Here is a 16649-nt window from a genome sequence, read left to right on the forward strand (position 1 = left end):
TGGATGAAAGTGTTAGATGTTTGAAACTTTCTCTCAAAGGTACACCAAAATGGTCAAAGGGGATGGTGCTTCTTAAAATTGGCCCAGGACAGAGTTAAAGGTGGTTCATTTTTGCTCAGAGGTTAAAGGTGGTTCTTTTTTCAATTAGAGTTCAGGCACAGTACTTACATTGACCTGTTGAGCCAGATTTTGGGAGATTGATTTTTGACTAACATTTCTAGAGTTATGTATGAATTTATACAGTAATTGACATTATTTACTGTGTGAAATGGACACCATAAAACGTCCTTGTGTTGACTTTCCCTCACCAAATGAGCTCAATGTATAGAATACTATTGTGACTATGCTGTCACTGTTTTTCTTATGAATATTTTGCAGCAATACCAGCATTCTCCTGTTAAGCCAGTTTAAGTGGTACCTGAGTTATGCTCTTTGTTGTAATCTTTTATGCATTTGCCCCAGGAGGCATCCTTTTTAGAATGTATGATGGGAGTATAAGAAGGTGATCTGACTTGCATTCATAATTTTCAGTTCATCTCAATGACATATAGATCAATGTCAATGGAGCAGAACAGCTGTGAAGTCACATCTCCTTTTGCTCAAGGAACCCAACTTTCCATTTAAGAAAACAAGGAGAACCATAAGGTCATTATAACTTCAGACTTGTATCCCCATGTACAAAACATAAGAAATAGAGAGATGGATGCAATGCACTAAGATAAATTCCATGCATTTCAACAGTTTTGGTTGTACTGATGTACATCTATGGTCATGCGCCCCACTTTGCAATAGGAATGCAAATGAATTCATCAGAATTTTCTTTTACTTGGAATCCACAAATATTTCCATTATCCACAGATGACTCATTGTTTATACAAAACAGTGTTTGGATCTTGTTTATTAAAAAAGAAAATAAAAGAAATAAATGATCTGTTTGGAATAAAAAGCTATATTTATAAACTGTGGGTGTAGGCAAGTGTCCCTACATATCGCACCATTATACATTTTCATTTTCAGGATACAAATGTACAGTAAGACTTAGTTAAAATTATTAGGTTGGTATCATATCTGACTGAGCACCAGAAAGGCAGTTTAAGCATCTGTTGTTGTTATTTTAAATATCACTAGCATAGGTGTTTCCCAAAAAGGGCTATTGGGGAGCAATAGGGAAGTGCTCCTCCAGTGTACATTCTTGTTGAAATTAATAAAAGTTTCACATGAACACACTGGGCAATGGGCATTCCTTCCTAGAGCTTTTGTACAGAAAGGACTTCTATTCATTCGTATCCAGGTGTTAGAGATTCTTTGAAAGAAAGAGTAAGACTCAACCAGCAAACACATTACAGATGTTAATATTCTTGCCAAAGTAAATGCTGGGGGGTAGTAAATGTTTGCAAAAGAAGACCCCAATATGAAAAGGTTCTGAGTACGAATTCTGATGGCACTGCGCACACACTGCTCAAATCACATAGCAATCCCAACCCACCCAACCCAGAAAACAACTAAGAACTGACAATTTTGTTAATGTGTGTGTGGTTGGTTTTCTTTTAATGTTGTGCATTGGATTCAAACAGCAAACTGTGTGCACTTCAACGGTTATCACAATGTGGTCAAGAGGTCTGTGTCTTTCATCATTTACACACGTTTCTTCATTATTACAGTATATTATCAGGCTAGTGAAATCCAGGGGTGTGGTATGGTAAGTAGTATTGGTAGTGCACCTAGATTTTATATTATCTAACTTGAAAATATTTCTCTTCTAAGATTCTCCTTTTTTTCTTTGATAAAAATAGTTTTCACCAAACGTTGGTGGTGTGTACACACTACCGTCACTCTTGGCACCACACCCCTGATTGGATCACAGGTTCTTGAGACTGTTGATTTAAAAAGTATTACAAAAAATTTTCATACAAAAACTATTTTCATAGAAATCTTGCATTTCCACAAATAAACATGAACCCTTCCCCTTGTATTTGGGGGTGGGGGTAGAGGGGACTGCTCAAGAATTTTGTTCATTTGAACACCCTTGACTGTACTGAGAAATACAGTCTACTTTTAAGTTCTACACATTCCTTCCTTTTAATGTGTTCCATCCTTTTTTCCACTAATAGCAAGAATTCTACAGGCTCCATCAAATTCATTTAAAACCAGAGATAAGAGATGCCCAAACCCTTTCTTGGCTAAAAATAACCACCACCTTCATTATGTCAGATATACTCTTTGCTTCATAGTTGAACAATCAAGTAATTGCTTAGATCTAAGCAACAAAGGGTACATTGTGTGTGTGTTTTTTTAATAAAAAAGAAATAAGACAGGGAAACTTTTTGTGTCATCCAAAATAGGGTCCACTTCCTTTGAGTTCTGTTACAACAGTGTTCCAGTATAGGTGAACTATGCAACTTTCTACTGCCTGACTGAGTGGTTTTATTTTTATTTAGGTCAATGACACAGAGACAATCAAAAAGCAGGTAACACCTCCTGTATTCATTCTTCTATTTTGGGAAATTCCATTTTGAATGTTCTGGACTTTGCCGTTAAATAAGCTCATATCAGCTGGCACGACACCATGCTGACTTTGGCCAGCAGATACAAGGTCTTCTACGTTTAAGAGTACAAAACAAAGTCTGTTTTTTCTTCTTCTTCCCCTACAAGAGTTCTGAGCTATTATTTTTCAAAGACTTCTCTGGTAGTTAGTTTCTTTAGTTGTTCAATTGCTTCTCCAGCCCCTGGCAGCAGATGAACTTCAGAAAAGGGGCTTGCCGTTTCTCACTGAGACTGAATTTGTAGCCAGCCATAAAACTCACAAAGAACTTTCATTCATTAAGGAATGGTGGAACCTGTGAAAAATGGTGGAAAGCCCACACCCACAGCCCACCCGCCCCTAAGAAACTTGGTTGATCCATGATGCTTGTGATTGAAGTCTGGCCTTTGCAACTGCTTATTTCACGGAGTCTCTAGTTCATAGACACAGCGGCATGAGGTAACTCATTTTATTTTGCACAAGTTGCATATTTCCACAGGAAACATTCTCGCAAAAGTTGTTTTGGGAAAAAAAGAAGAAAAAATAAAATAAAGGACAATAGTTTGTGCTTGGGGTTGTTTGGCTTCCCAGCTCTATGCCATAGTTTCTTTACCTGGCAACCTTCTGTCATTAAATGTGTGCATGTTGATGACTTCTTCTGTTTTCACAATAACGGGAGCCTGCGGTTTGTGTTTTAACCGACGCTGACATTTCAGAGACATCCTCAGCTCCTCTACCATAGCACTACAGAAGGACCTCTATAGGGAAAGTATGAAGAACAAAGAAGAAGAAGAAGAAGACGACGAAATGGAAAGAAAATAAGAAAAACATGTTATTATAATGCACATCTCTCATAGATTTATTAGTAGTTTGATATTAAATGTGTCTAATACTTCAGGCTAGTACTTTAAAAGAAACATCTTGGAAGAATGTCCAGCTATGCCAATGAGTCCAGTTACCTAGGTGGTAGTGTGTTCTCCATCACTGAGGTCTTCAAAAACAGATTAAACAGACATTGGTTTGTGCAGCTCTAGCTGTAGATTTCATAAACTGATCAAGAAGTTGGACAAATACCCTAAAAAGTCAACTCTGAGCTAATGAGCTACTTTAGTACTGGTAATTCCTCAACAGTACTCATTTGTCCCTCTGATGTTTATTTCCATGCTCACACATGCATACATGCTAGCATGCGTGTGAGAGAGAGGGAGGGAGGGACTAAGAAAGAGATTTCTCACACTGCTCTGGAAAATATTTGTCAATTTATTCAATTACTTTGTAAGGTGGACTCATTAATTTTACAGTTTAAACATGGGTCACTCAATCTCTCCACAAGTTGATAAAAACTGTATTTCATATCCATTATCATACCAACTATGTCCCACTTGGGGGAAAACCTGCCGTATTCAACTAGAAGTATAGAATCTCTTATAGGGGAGTCTTAGTCCTCAAATGTTTTAAAATCTGAATAATAGTAAAATGGCTGTTTTTGAATATGCAGCTCATAAACACACCACCATCAAGCTGTTCTGGCTTCCTGAAAATATTTTATTTTCCAGGTGTGGCCTACTAAAGCACAATATATATAAAAGAGTTATTCCAAAATAGCAAATTCACAAATGCATGCATATTAACACTGTGATGATTGAATGCGTCACAGCTGAACATGTAGATTTCCTTTATGAAAAATATTAAATCTGAAATGAAAAGTTTTCTTTCTGTGTTTATTCTTTCCTAATGGTTGCTATTTCACATATAGAATTTATTTGTTGATGCTTTGAAAAACTTAAGTGTTCTTTTAAACAAATGCTTTCAATGCATGTTGTTAAAATTTTCAAAATAACATATATTTATTCATAATTTGTTTCAAGTACAATGTTAATTTTATTTATAGCAATCTTACATAAATCAAAGTCACAGTGCAAAGGTTGGACATCTCTAAGTAATTAGCTAATATTATGCATTGTACCAGATTAATCTAATTTTAAAACACTTAACTATTTGTTTCAAAAGCAATGTACATGTCAGAATTAAACAATTAGGTATAAACTTGCAAACAGTTTATAAATGTTGCTGATTGTCTAATAATTTGTATTGGAGAAACCATGTTTTTCTCTCTTATTTTTAACTCTGTATCACAAACTGCTGCAATATTTGAGGATGACACCTTAAATATTGCCTGAAATGGTTACCACTTCAGTACTTTCCTGAGGTTCATCTATGTTACAAATGAAAATACAGTTCCAAAACAAACCCAGGGACTTCTTAAGTGTCCAACATTTACATGTACAGTCCTAGGTAATTTTCAAGTGTAAGCAAGCAGTATTTTTGGCACCCCCCCCCCAAACCAATCACTGAAAAATAAAAGGTAGAAGGTATAGGTGAATAGAATACACACACACACACACACATATGGCACATATGGTCCCTGCATATATGTGTGTGTGTGTGTGTGTGTGTGTGTGTGTGTGTGTGTGTGTATATATATATATATATATATATATATATATATATATATTATACATACACATACACACAATGTGGAGAATATGTGGCAAGGTAGATAGATAGATAGATAGATAGATAGATAGATAGATAGATAGGGAGCCACGGCAGAAGAACCTTCCCTGGAGCAAGGCCTAATAATAATAATAATAATAATAATAATAATAATAATAATAATAATAATAAATCATCCCAACAAAGGATTCCCCTAGGTAGGAAGCAGCCAAGCTGCTGAAAGGCTATTCAATGCTAATCAAGGTGGGCAATTGAAATATTTATACCTGCCTCCAACAGACAAAAGTTCTTTCTTTCTCCTACCCTGGACTTTCCGCAGATACATAAACCCCACTTGATTAGTTTCCAGCCTCTAAGGATGCCTGCCATAGATGCAGGTGAAACGTCAGGAGAGAATGCTTCTGGAACATGACCATACAGCTCAGAAAGCTCACAGCAACCCACTTGTCTTTAGCATATTACACAAATGTAAAGTGCACCTCAATTTTGGCATAGTCATTTAGGCAAAAAGGTGTGGCTTAGATTGATGCAAATATGGTAGTTTTAGCCTTCTTACTCATATTAACTTGAATAGGGCTACAGTAACTAGGCTTTGGCATTTTGGAGAATATGCTCAGCATAACTATGGTCCTTGCCCTCTGTTGAGCATGAGAATGATGAGCAGACCTTCTTCTCAACTTCTGACAACTCTGAAGGCAAGGCTGGGGTGACTTACTTGAACTGGGGACAAACTTAATAGATGTGGGTGAAACATCAGTATTTTAAAAACTCTAAAATCAGGACAGTAAATAAAGAACACCACTCAGAAAACAGAGGAATTCCAGACAGGAAACAATCAGGACCAGTTAACACCTCCCAACAAAGGATGACCCCGGACAGAAAGCAGCCAGGCTTTGAAGCTGCAAGGCTATTTGATGCTAATCAAGGTGCCTCAGACAAGAGTTCTTTTTCCCACCCTGAACATTCCACAGATACATAAACCCCACTTGCCTAGTTTCCAAGAGACCTCACAACTTCTGAGGACGTCTGCCATAAATGCAGGTGAAATGTCAGGAGAGAATGCTTCTGGAACATAGCCATAAACTTACCACAGAGACTGGGAAAATGGCCAATGAATGTCAGTGCAGTAGAAAGGAGATGAGGAAGGAGGGAGGGAGGGAGGGAGGAAGGGAGGGAGGGAGAGACGGAGGAAAGAAGGAGGAAAGAAAGAAAGAAAGAAGGGATGAAGGAAGGAAGGGAAGGAAGGAAAGAGTGAAAGATAGAAGGGGGAAAGGAAGGAAGGCCAGAAAGGGAGAGGAGGGAGAAGAAGGAGAGGGGGATGCTAATCAAGGTGCCTCAGACAAGAGTTCTTTTTTCCACCCTGACCATTCCACAGATATATAAACCCCACTTGCCTTGTTTCCAACAGACCTTGCAACCATTGGGCATGCCTGCCATAGATGCAGGTGAAACATCAGGAGAGAATGCTTCTGAAACATGGCCAGACAGCCCATGAGAACTGCCATCCTGATCGGGCCACATGTGGGCTGCGGAGGGTGCGTGGCCTAAGGGCACGGAAGGCACACCCCTCCCAGGAAACCACACCCCCTGCTTCCCCTGCTTTTGAAGGAGTGCCTTGGAAGACTGCCTTGGAAGTTCAGGGAAGGGGGGGGGGAAGGCGGGAGGGAGAAGGAGAAAAAAGAGATGAGAGGAGGCAAAGGGGGAAGAAAGAGAAGAGAGAAAAAGAATGATTGGGTTGCTGTGAGTTTTCAGGGCTGTATGGCCATGTTCCAGAAGCATTCCCTCCTGGTGTTTTGCCTGCCTCTATGGCAGGCATCCTCAGAGGTTGCGAGGTCTTTTTTCTTTCTACTTCCCTGAACTTCCAAGGCAGTCTTCCAAGGCACTCCTTCAGAAGCAGGAAGCCTAGAAGATCAGGTGGCAGAGGACTCTTGCAAGTAAAACAAGCAGTCAAAGAAGAAGAACATGCCCTGACAGAATATGTAAAGCAAAGTGAAGAACCTGCTTCGATTGAAGTCAAAAGTCAGAAATTCCTCAAAGCACAGCAGACAAAAAACCAGTACAAGAAAACCACACTACAAACTAGAGCTGACAGCTGGCACAACAAAACATTGCATGGAAAGTACCTTGACAAAATTGAAGGAAAAGCTGATAAGGAGAAGACCTGGCTATGGCTCACAAATGGGACACTGAAGAAGGAGACTGAAGGTCTGATCCTTGCAGCCCAGGAGCAAGCCATCAGAACAAATGCAATTAAGGCTAAGATTGAAAAAATCAGCTGATGACCCAAAATGCAGACTGTGCAAGGAAACCAACGAAACCATTGACCATATCCTCAGCTGCTGTAAGAAAATCGCACAGACAGACTACAAACAGAAGCACAACTATGTGGCCCAAATGATTCATTGGAACTTATGCCTCAAGTACCACCTCCCAGCAGTAAAAAACTGGTGGGATCACAAACCTGCAAAAGTATTGGAAAATGAGCACACAAAGATACTGTGGGACTTCCGAATCCAGACTGACAAAGTTCTGGAACACAACACACCAGACATCACAGTTGTGGAGAAGAAAAAGGTTTGGATCATTGATGTTGCCATCCCAGGTGACAGTCGCATTGAGGAAAAACAACAGGAAAAACTCAGCTGCTACCAGGACCTCAAGATTGAACTTCAAAGACTCTGGCAGAAACCAGTACAGTACAGGTGGTCCCGGTGGTGATTGGCACATTGGGTGCTGTGCCAAAAGATCTCAGCCAGCATTTGGAAACAATAGACATGACAAAATTACGATCTGCCAACTGCAAAAGGCCACCCTACTGGGATCTGCACGCATCATCCGAAAATACATCACACAGACCTAGACACTTGGGAAGTGTTCGACTTGTGATTTTGTGATACGAGATCCAGCATATCTATCTTGTTTGCTGTGTCATACAATCCCGCCTCCATCTCCCTGAAGGGAATTGATATGGCTTACAAGCAGGACCAGGACCAGGACATACAACAAAATTCATCAACTAAAAACACAGTCAGAAACATAATAACATAGAACTGTTCAATTATAACATGATTAAAAACAACAAAGTATAAAAACAGCATTAAAACTATATAAACCCAACTCAAAAAGCAGCAACCAGGAATACAATGGACATGACCACACTAGAGAGGACTGGGCATGGACTTGTCAAAAAAGCAAACTGTATGGCAAGGACAAGTGGCAAAGTGCTGAGTACTACCTTATCGGTAAACAGGGTTGGGCATTCATGAATAGGAACTAACTGTCATCAAATGCACAATGGAACATCCAAGTTTCAGGTCCCTGCAGAAGGCGGGCAGAGTGGGGGCTAGCCTAATCTCCCTGGGGAGGGAGTTCCAACACTGGGGAGCCACCACTGAGAAGGCCCTCTCTCTCCTTCCCACCAACCATGCTTGTGATGGTGGTGGGAGCGAGAGAAGGGCCTCCCTGGTGGATCTTACAACCCATGCCAGTTCATAGAGGAAGATGCAGTCACAAAGACCCAAACCTTTTAGGGCTTTGTAGGTGATAACTTGCACTTTGAATTGGGACTAGAAACTTATCGGCAGCCAGTTGAGCTACTTTAGTAGGGGCATCATCTGCTCCCTATAATTAGCTCCAGTTAGCAACCTGGTTGCCAACCTTTGTACCAGTTGCAATTTCTGGGCTGTCTTCAAAGGCAGCCCCACATAGTAATGCAGTCTAGATGTAACTAAGGTGTGGACCAGCATGGCCAAGACAGGCTTCTCGAGGTATGGTCACAGCTGGCGTGCATGTTTTAACTGTGCAAAGGCTCTCCTGGCCACCGCCGGCCATCTGATATTCTTTTAAGTTATCTATGATGGGAATTATTTGTTTCTCTTTTACTCACATACATGTGTGGATTTTCTACCTAGTTTGTTCCTAAGTAAGAAAAATATATGAGAAACTTCTGAAAGACCAATGAAGCTCCATTTGTCAGAAGAGTCCATTCATTCATCCATGCATGTGTCCATCCCTCCACCCTTAGCCATTTGAATATGAGGAAAAATCACTAAATATTAGCCCTACTGGACTACATAGACTGGCCCATGAGGTCACGAAGAGTCGGAGACGACTGAGTGAATGAACACACATTAGCCCTATTGCATTATTTTAAATATACTTTTTATGACAACAACTCATACTTTACAGAGGGATGGAAAATTCAATGGAAGTCAACTTTTTAGCCATTCAATGTAAAATAAATATTAAACAAAATAAAATACTATGTAAGCATCATGAACAGTTGCTGGACATGTTTGGCAAAAGCTGTTATGTTTGTGATCAAGGTTTTATACTGGGATTGGACAGAGAACTTGTGCAACACAACCCTTGTTTCCAGTGACAGCCTTACGTTACTGAACTAAGGCTCCAAAGGTACAGCACATGGACATCCGAACACAGTATCCATATATATGCATGTGTGTGAATGCACCAATACCAATGTGGTAAAGCCCCTGGTTAATTCCTGTGCAGTGTTTAGCCTCGTGGTTCTCAACCTGTGGGTCCCCAGGTGTTTTGGCCTACAACTCCCAGAAATTCCAGTCAGTTCCCCAGCTGTTAGGATTTCTAGGAGCTGAAAGCCAAAATATTTGGAAACCCACAGGTTGAGAATCACTGGTCTAGCCACTATAGGGCTGATAGCTTTCTACACTGACCTAAGGTATAAGATGTGCACTTAGAGGCTGGTAAAATAAAATAAAAATACCCTAGATGTTTCCAAGTAGTCTTTGTAAGATTGAATATATTTATACTTAACAATACGAAGACTGACTTGACCTGGTTGTTTTGTTTCACATGTGGCTATGGTTGGGTTTGAATGAAAGGTTTGCTTAAAGTTATTGAACTGCTCTTCTCTTTTTTTGGTTTAAGAACCTGTCCTATTCTTTCCACATGATTTCTGCATTAAGTACCAAAGGTCCTCTTAAAGTTGACATTTGCTTTGTAACTGAGACATACATGTACTTAGCTTCTACATGAAAACACCAGTCATCATTGAATTTTGATTTGTATTATAAAACAGCAATTAGCCTATTGAATGTTTCAGAAAAATAAATCTTGTCTTAACATTTAAGAGCTAATCAGATAGCATATAACTTTTTAATTCTTTGGTCAGAATTTTAAAATTGCTGTTAAAATGCAGCATGAGTAGTTAATTTCTAATTAGTATAAAACTTTAATCAGCCTTAAAGTGCATGTACTTGGCCTATGAAACACACAGGTGTTCCAATGCTCAGTTCCTGCTAAAATTTCTAAAAATAAATCAGTCATTGTTTCCTTCATCTATGTGCTATTCTATAAAAATTCTACACAGGCAATGCTAACCAGAGCAATTGAGTTTTCTATGGACACCTGCATACAAAAGGAAAAATCTGCATGATGAACAATACAGCTTAGAAATATAGGTGATTGCTTTATACTCACAGCAGAACCAATAGTGACCAATCCTGGCCAAGTCAGTATTGTCTATATCGCTAGCAGTTATTCAACTGTAGACTAGACTTGTGCATTTGTATAGAATCGCTATCCGTTTCTGTTTGTTTCATTCGTAAGGCCCCCGTTTTGGAGCACCTTCTGAAAATGAGCACCTTTCAGAATGGGCGTTTTTGTTCCATATCCGAAAATATGAAAATTTATGACCCATTGGCCATTATGGACAGGCTTCCCCAGGCTCCCCTTCCCCTCAGTTTTAAGGGTAGATGGGTGAAAATTGCCACACATGGAGGGCACATCTACCACTTTTAGCCCACCAAGTTTTATAACATTTGGGTCATCCCCCAATATTTAGGGATTTTTTTTTCTTTCTATAAATAAAATCTTAAAAACATTCCCTCCACCTCCTAACTTCTCCAGGAGCAGCAGGAGGAGGGAGGCAGGGCAAGGCACTATTCTTTCCTGCCAGATGTCAAAGATGCTCCACACACCACACACATAACCAAGTACCCAGCCCCACTATTTCACTTCTTCTTTAATTGGCGGGGAAATTCCCCTCCCCTTCCCATCATTTTTGGCAATGGCATGGTTTGTCTTGGAGCTGATGCCTTGGGTCGTTGCTTGCTGCTGCTGCTGCTGCTGCTGTCTGGCTAGGCGCCTTCCTCTCCTCTTGAATCACCTCCTCCATTTCTCTTGTAAGGAAGGCGCCTTCCGTGCACCTCCTCTTCCTCAGAGGCGTGAAGGAGGAAGAGGAGAGGGCCTGAAGCACCTTCCTTGCATGAGAGATGGAGGAGGAGAATCAGGAAGAGAGTCGCCACACACTTTCAAAGCATTTTAAGAAGGCTTCCCACTTCCAGATAAGAAAGGGTGATTACCTCCTGGAAGAGAAGAGTAAATGAGGGTTTACTTTTTGTTTGCTGGGGGATTCATAAAGATTAAACTGTGCTCACAAAAAGCAGGCAAGGAAACTGTACATTTTTCCACTTACTTTCATTCCGAGGGGAGGGGGCTCCAGCCCGAAACAAAAGGAATGAAAGAATGGAAAAAACGGGAGAAACTGATACTGCACACATGTCTATTGTAGACCCCATTTCCTAAATTGTCTTCCAGATAAATGTATTTGTGAGGTTATATAAGACATGACTGGAAATAGGTCTGAAGGGGCTTCAAGCACACTGCCTTCTAACAGCACCTTAATGGGGGCACCAATAGGAAGATTAAAATGGTGTCACCAAGCTTTTTTGGTGCTTTTTCTCTGGGCTTCACAAAGCACATCATGTTTTCCCACCATTCCTACATCCCCCACCTTGTTGAGGACATGCATGGATGGAAGCATTTAATTTGGTTTTCATTGTAAAAGCTCAAGCAAAGCAATTGTACTACCATCTCTATTAATCCAGACTTTTTTGGATCATGAGTAATAAAAGCCAAAGGCCCCTTCTACACTGTCATATAAAATCCAGCTTATCTGCTTTGAACTGGATTGTATGGCAGTGTAGACTCAGGAAATCTAGTTCAAAGCAGATAATTTGGATTATCTTCTTTGATAATCTGGATTATATGACAGTGTAGAAGGGGCCTTAGTCAGCTATTTGTGAAGTAAATATGTGTACAAACACTTTGTTTCCTAATGTCTCAATCGCAAATAGAACCTGGACACATTCAGCATAAATTTCTAAAGGAATATTCTAAACACATTTGGGTGAATGCTCTTCCTCCAAATGACTTGGAATCTGAATTATGAAGATTTTTAAGGGCTTTCTTTGCTTGTCTCTGTCTGGTAGAGGACCATTGTAAGTGGGGCTTGTACGCTAAGGTCCTAAAGTCCTATCCACACTTTCTCTATGAACACTTCAAAGGCATGAAGATTGTGGCTCATGCTACAGCCCCTTTCTTAGGGTTTCTGTGCTTGCCATTAAGCTATTTTCTTTTGTAAAGAATGAGTGCACCATCCCAAAAAGGCCCATAGAAATTGGTAACACTTGTATTTGTGAATCCTTTCATGCAGTGCACTGACACCACGCCTGGCAATAAAAGTACAGAAACTAGAAGAAACAGAATCTAGCATTTGTTATAACTGGTATAAAGTTATACATAATAAAACCACAAAAGTATAATGAAAATCAAGATTTATAACCTACACATGTATCTATCATTTTCCTTGACCGAATGGCTCCATAATCATGATTCCATGTCCCTCCTTTCATTTCAGTTTAGAGTGATGATAGATAATATAGTCTGTCTCCTGCCCCCCCCCCCCCACCTCCAAATTGTTTTTCAGTGTATTCATTCTGCCTTATGGATTTGATCCACGTTTTCTGAATTCCTTGTAACTTTTTCACATATATCCCTTGGAAAGTACAGTGTCCATTCATTGCAATAGCAAATCAATTCTGTGGATGCAGAAAGGGTAATATTAATCCATTAACCATCTTTGAACAAGGAGATTTATGTGCATACAGCTGTTGAGCATGCAGTGGCTTCCCTATTCACTTCTGTGTCAAAGAAAGTCCACATGTTGGCATCTATAGAACTGAAGTAAACAGAGAAGTGGGTGCATGTACAACTGGGAACATATTAAATCTCCCGCCCATTCAAAGAATCGCTTAATACATTCTTATTTAGAGCATGAAAAGGTTAGAATGAGCAACATGGACAGATGTAAATTAACATTAATAGTTGTATGGTGTAGAATGCTGATATTTCTATATATCTCTATAAGAGAAACACAATTGTATGCACTATTCATATGTCTCTTTATCATTATTAGAAATGACTGTATGGTTTTTAAAATAATATTATTTTCATTATTGCCAAATGGTCATATGGTACACAACTGAAATGATCCCAAACTAGAAGCAGTAACACACACATAACAAAATTCAATGCCATGCCCTGCTCACCTTTGCTTAATGGAAAAAGAGAAAATGAGGAGACTAGAAGGAGACTATATTTCAACCTTTCTTTTTTTCCTTGTTTTAATTCTAAATCACCCTATTATTTCCCCACTCTCCTGTTCTTTACAAAATGTATCTCAATTGTTTGCTCTGTTTAACATCTGTCTCCTCTTCACTTTGATGGAGTTCACACAAAATTGACTGTCAAAAATCTAGTATGAATCTACAGGATTTGCTCAGATATTCATTACCTCCAGCCTTGCATGTCAGATATTATTTGAAGCCTTGTTAAAATTTCTTAACACAGTTATGGCAGTAATCCTGCAGCTTATATCTGATGTTATGGGTCAGTGTTTTTACATTGACCAAGACAGGTCCATCAAAGTGGTTTTCATGATTTTCTTTTTCTTTTTAGTTGGCAGGGGATGGATGCAAAATCTTGCTCATACTTCCCCTTCGAATCAGTTTTCCACTTCCATATAACATTGCCCCAAGGATATGTAATCATGAGATATTGTTAGGAGCTGTTAGTAAAGACCTTTAAACACGAAGTCAGAAATGTGACCCTAGGACAATATTTAATTGGAAAACAAACAATGCCTTGTGAGAAAATGGAGAATGGAATGGAAAAATAGGAAGTGGGTGGGTATCAAGATTATTTTCTGTTTTATTTGGGACTAGGGATTGGATGATTAACGTTTCAGTATCCACCATATTTTTGGTTTAGAATAGCTTCGGATGATGTTCATTTTCGTAATGACAGATAATGTTTAAGGGACTTGACAGCTTTTTAAATTTCCACTAAAAATAACATGCTGGAAAGTGTTTGCCAATTCCAGTATTTAAAAATATTAAAGAAAGCAAATCCAAGGAACAAAAAAAAATGCCTTGTTCAGATTCACCCTACATTTCAAAACAAAGCAAAATTTCCATTTCAGTACTGTAAGAAAGGCTATAATAGCAAAGCAATGAATTGACATTCTTTTAGGCAAAGAAGCATTTCAATAATTATACAGTTAGTTATACTTAAGAATAGACATTATAAAGTTTGACTACATGCTGCAATAGAGTAACTGACAGGTTGAATACTCTTCTAAACCGCCGTCTTCCAAGGGAAGATTTTCTTTTCTTTTTTAAAAAGTTTCTAATATGCCAAGATGTCCAAGTCTACAGATGGTTGGTAACTCGGAGAAACTGTAGAGACCATTACCAAGAAGATACGAAGGGAAACTTAGTCCTTGACAGTTTAACACATTGTCTACTTGTTTTCAAGTGTTGCATTGGCATCTTTAATTCATTCCTTTCTCAAAAATGCTTTAATCTATCACTAGTGATCACTATGTATTTAATCTATCACTATGTAGTGATAAAAGAACTCTCTTGACTACAACTGTTTTTTTTAAAAAAAATTGCAAATATTTTTAAGGGAAAAATAAAGATCAGATTCCCTCAACTGGAAGATATTAGACCAATGCTTGCAAATCTAGTTTCATTAGCTTTCACGACAGCTGATATCTAGCCTCTGCTATTCTTTGTTACAGCATCATATGTGCATGGGAAGGTTGCATCAAGTAAGCACTGGAGATAACTGAAGTCTTCTGAGGTCACATTAGGTTACATTGTGTTTCTATTAGCCCTCTTAGTTGTCAAGATCCTCTTATTGACGGATGAACAAAGGTTTGTCATGGACGGATTACTAGAGCAACTGAAGACCTTTGAGTTTTGCTGACTCACCTGTGGATCTAGGTTGGGGTTGATGGGACTGCACTTGTGTGGTTCCATTCTTCCCTCTCAGAGAGATCTCAGAGGATGATATTGGGCAGTTGCTCATCTGCCCCATAGGCTCTCTTTCATGCGGGATTCCACAAGGTTTCATTCTGTTATCCATCCTTTCAACATGTATGTGAGGCCACTGGGGGAAGATAATGAAAAAGTTTGGGCTGTGGTGCATCAACGGGTAGAAGACACACAGCCCATATCTTTTCTTTCTTTCTTATCAAAGCAGAGTGGTGAAGACAGCCACACTTCCAGGGCCATACATGAAGGTCCCTCCAGAAAAGATGGAGACTAGACTGAATAAGTAAAGAGTGCTGTTGTAGTTATGGATGCTATTTTTGGTAGGGTTCTGAATTTTTCAGGTAATCACATTTTTATTTCAGATGTTCTCCTCTATGCTAAATTCCTAGGTATTCTGGAAATTTTTGCTTGCATTTATAGCAACTATCTCATTTTGCGGCAGGGCAATTTCTCAATCAAAAGTGGCAAAGCCTTTCCCAATACACAAGGATAAAAAGGCCATTCTGAAAATATAGTTAGATGCATGTGGCTGCAAAGTAATAAATACTGAACAGCATTAGAACAATTGGCTATCTGTTTCAAGGGTTAAAGTTATGTAAGGGGCTGGGGAAGCCAGGTCAATTGACAGACCAAGTTCTATCCCTATATAAACTGAAAAACCTGTGAATGTCAAATCTTTCTGCAGGCTTTGAAAGGTTTAATTGCCAGGAAAAAATAATGCTAATACTGAGTTCATTATGTTGCTAATTTAGTTAATCATTGGGAAACTGTTTTGAGAAAGCAATAAAACTTTATGGAAGGTATGAGAGATTCCTTTCAGATGTTATAGATCTAATATGCTGAGATAAGTAGATATATAAACATTAAATGTTTTTAGAAAATGTAGCTTTATTTATGAAACTGATTAAATGATTAAGGGTCTGGAGAACAAGCCCTATGAGGAGCGGCTTAAAGAGCTGGGCATGTTTAGCCTGCAGAAGAGAAGGCTGAGAGGAGACATGATAGCCATGTACAAATACGTGAAGGGAAGTCATAGGGAGGAGGGAGCAAGCTTGTTTTCTGCTGCCCTGCAGACTAGGACACGGAACAATGGCTTCAAACTACAGGAAAGGAGATTCCACCTGAATCTGTGAGGGCTGTTCGACAGTGGAACTCTCTCCCCGGGGCCGTGGTGGAGGCTCCTTCTTTGGAGGCTTTTAAGCAGAGGCTGGATGGCCATCTGTCGGGGGTGCTTTGAATGCGATTTCCTGCTTCTTAGCAGGGGGTTGGACTGGATGGCCCATGTGGTCTCTTCCAACTCTACTATTCTATGATTCTATGATTCTATGAAACTGTTATTTGCTCTTTTCCCATTCAACTCAATGAAGGAACAGCTTTGCACATGGGTACTTCTGAAGACCAAAAAAAATTCTTAGGAATAATAAACTAGATTTGAAAAAAATCCTGTT

General features: G+C 39.3%; 1 protein-coding gene across 2 annotated transcripts in view; it reads right to left on the reverse strand.

The window, feature by feature from the left end:
• Nucleotides 1-880: 880 nt before the first annotated feature.
• The window catches only part of grik2 (glutamate ionotropic receptor kainate type subunit 2), a 774384-nt gene continuing 758615 nt past the window's right edge, over nt 881-16649 (reverse strand). Inside the window, exons 17-18 of one of the 2 annotated variants that reach the window (XM_008119029.3) lie at nt 15139-15316; nt 3133-3279 (exon numbers count right to left, since the gene is read on the reverse strand). In XM_008119029.3, coding sequence (XP_008117236.1) covers nt 3266-3279; nt 15139-15316 — 192 coding nt within the window. In that variant the 3' untranslated portion in view covers nt 3133-3265. Of the gene's footprint in view, nt 3280-15138; nt 15317-16649 lie in introns of both variants that reach the window. The other variant, XM_003215508.4, reaches the window with a different exon arrangement.

This window comes from Anolis carolinensis, chromosome 1 (assembly GCF_035594765.1).
Source record: "Anolis carolinensis isolate JA03-04 chromosome 1, rAnoCar3.1.pri, whole genome shotgun sequence".
Classification (NCBI taxonomy): Eukaryota; Metazoa; Chordata; class Lepidosauria; order Squamata; family Dactyloidae; genus Anolis; species Anolis carolinensis.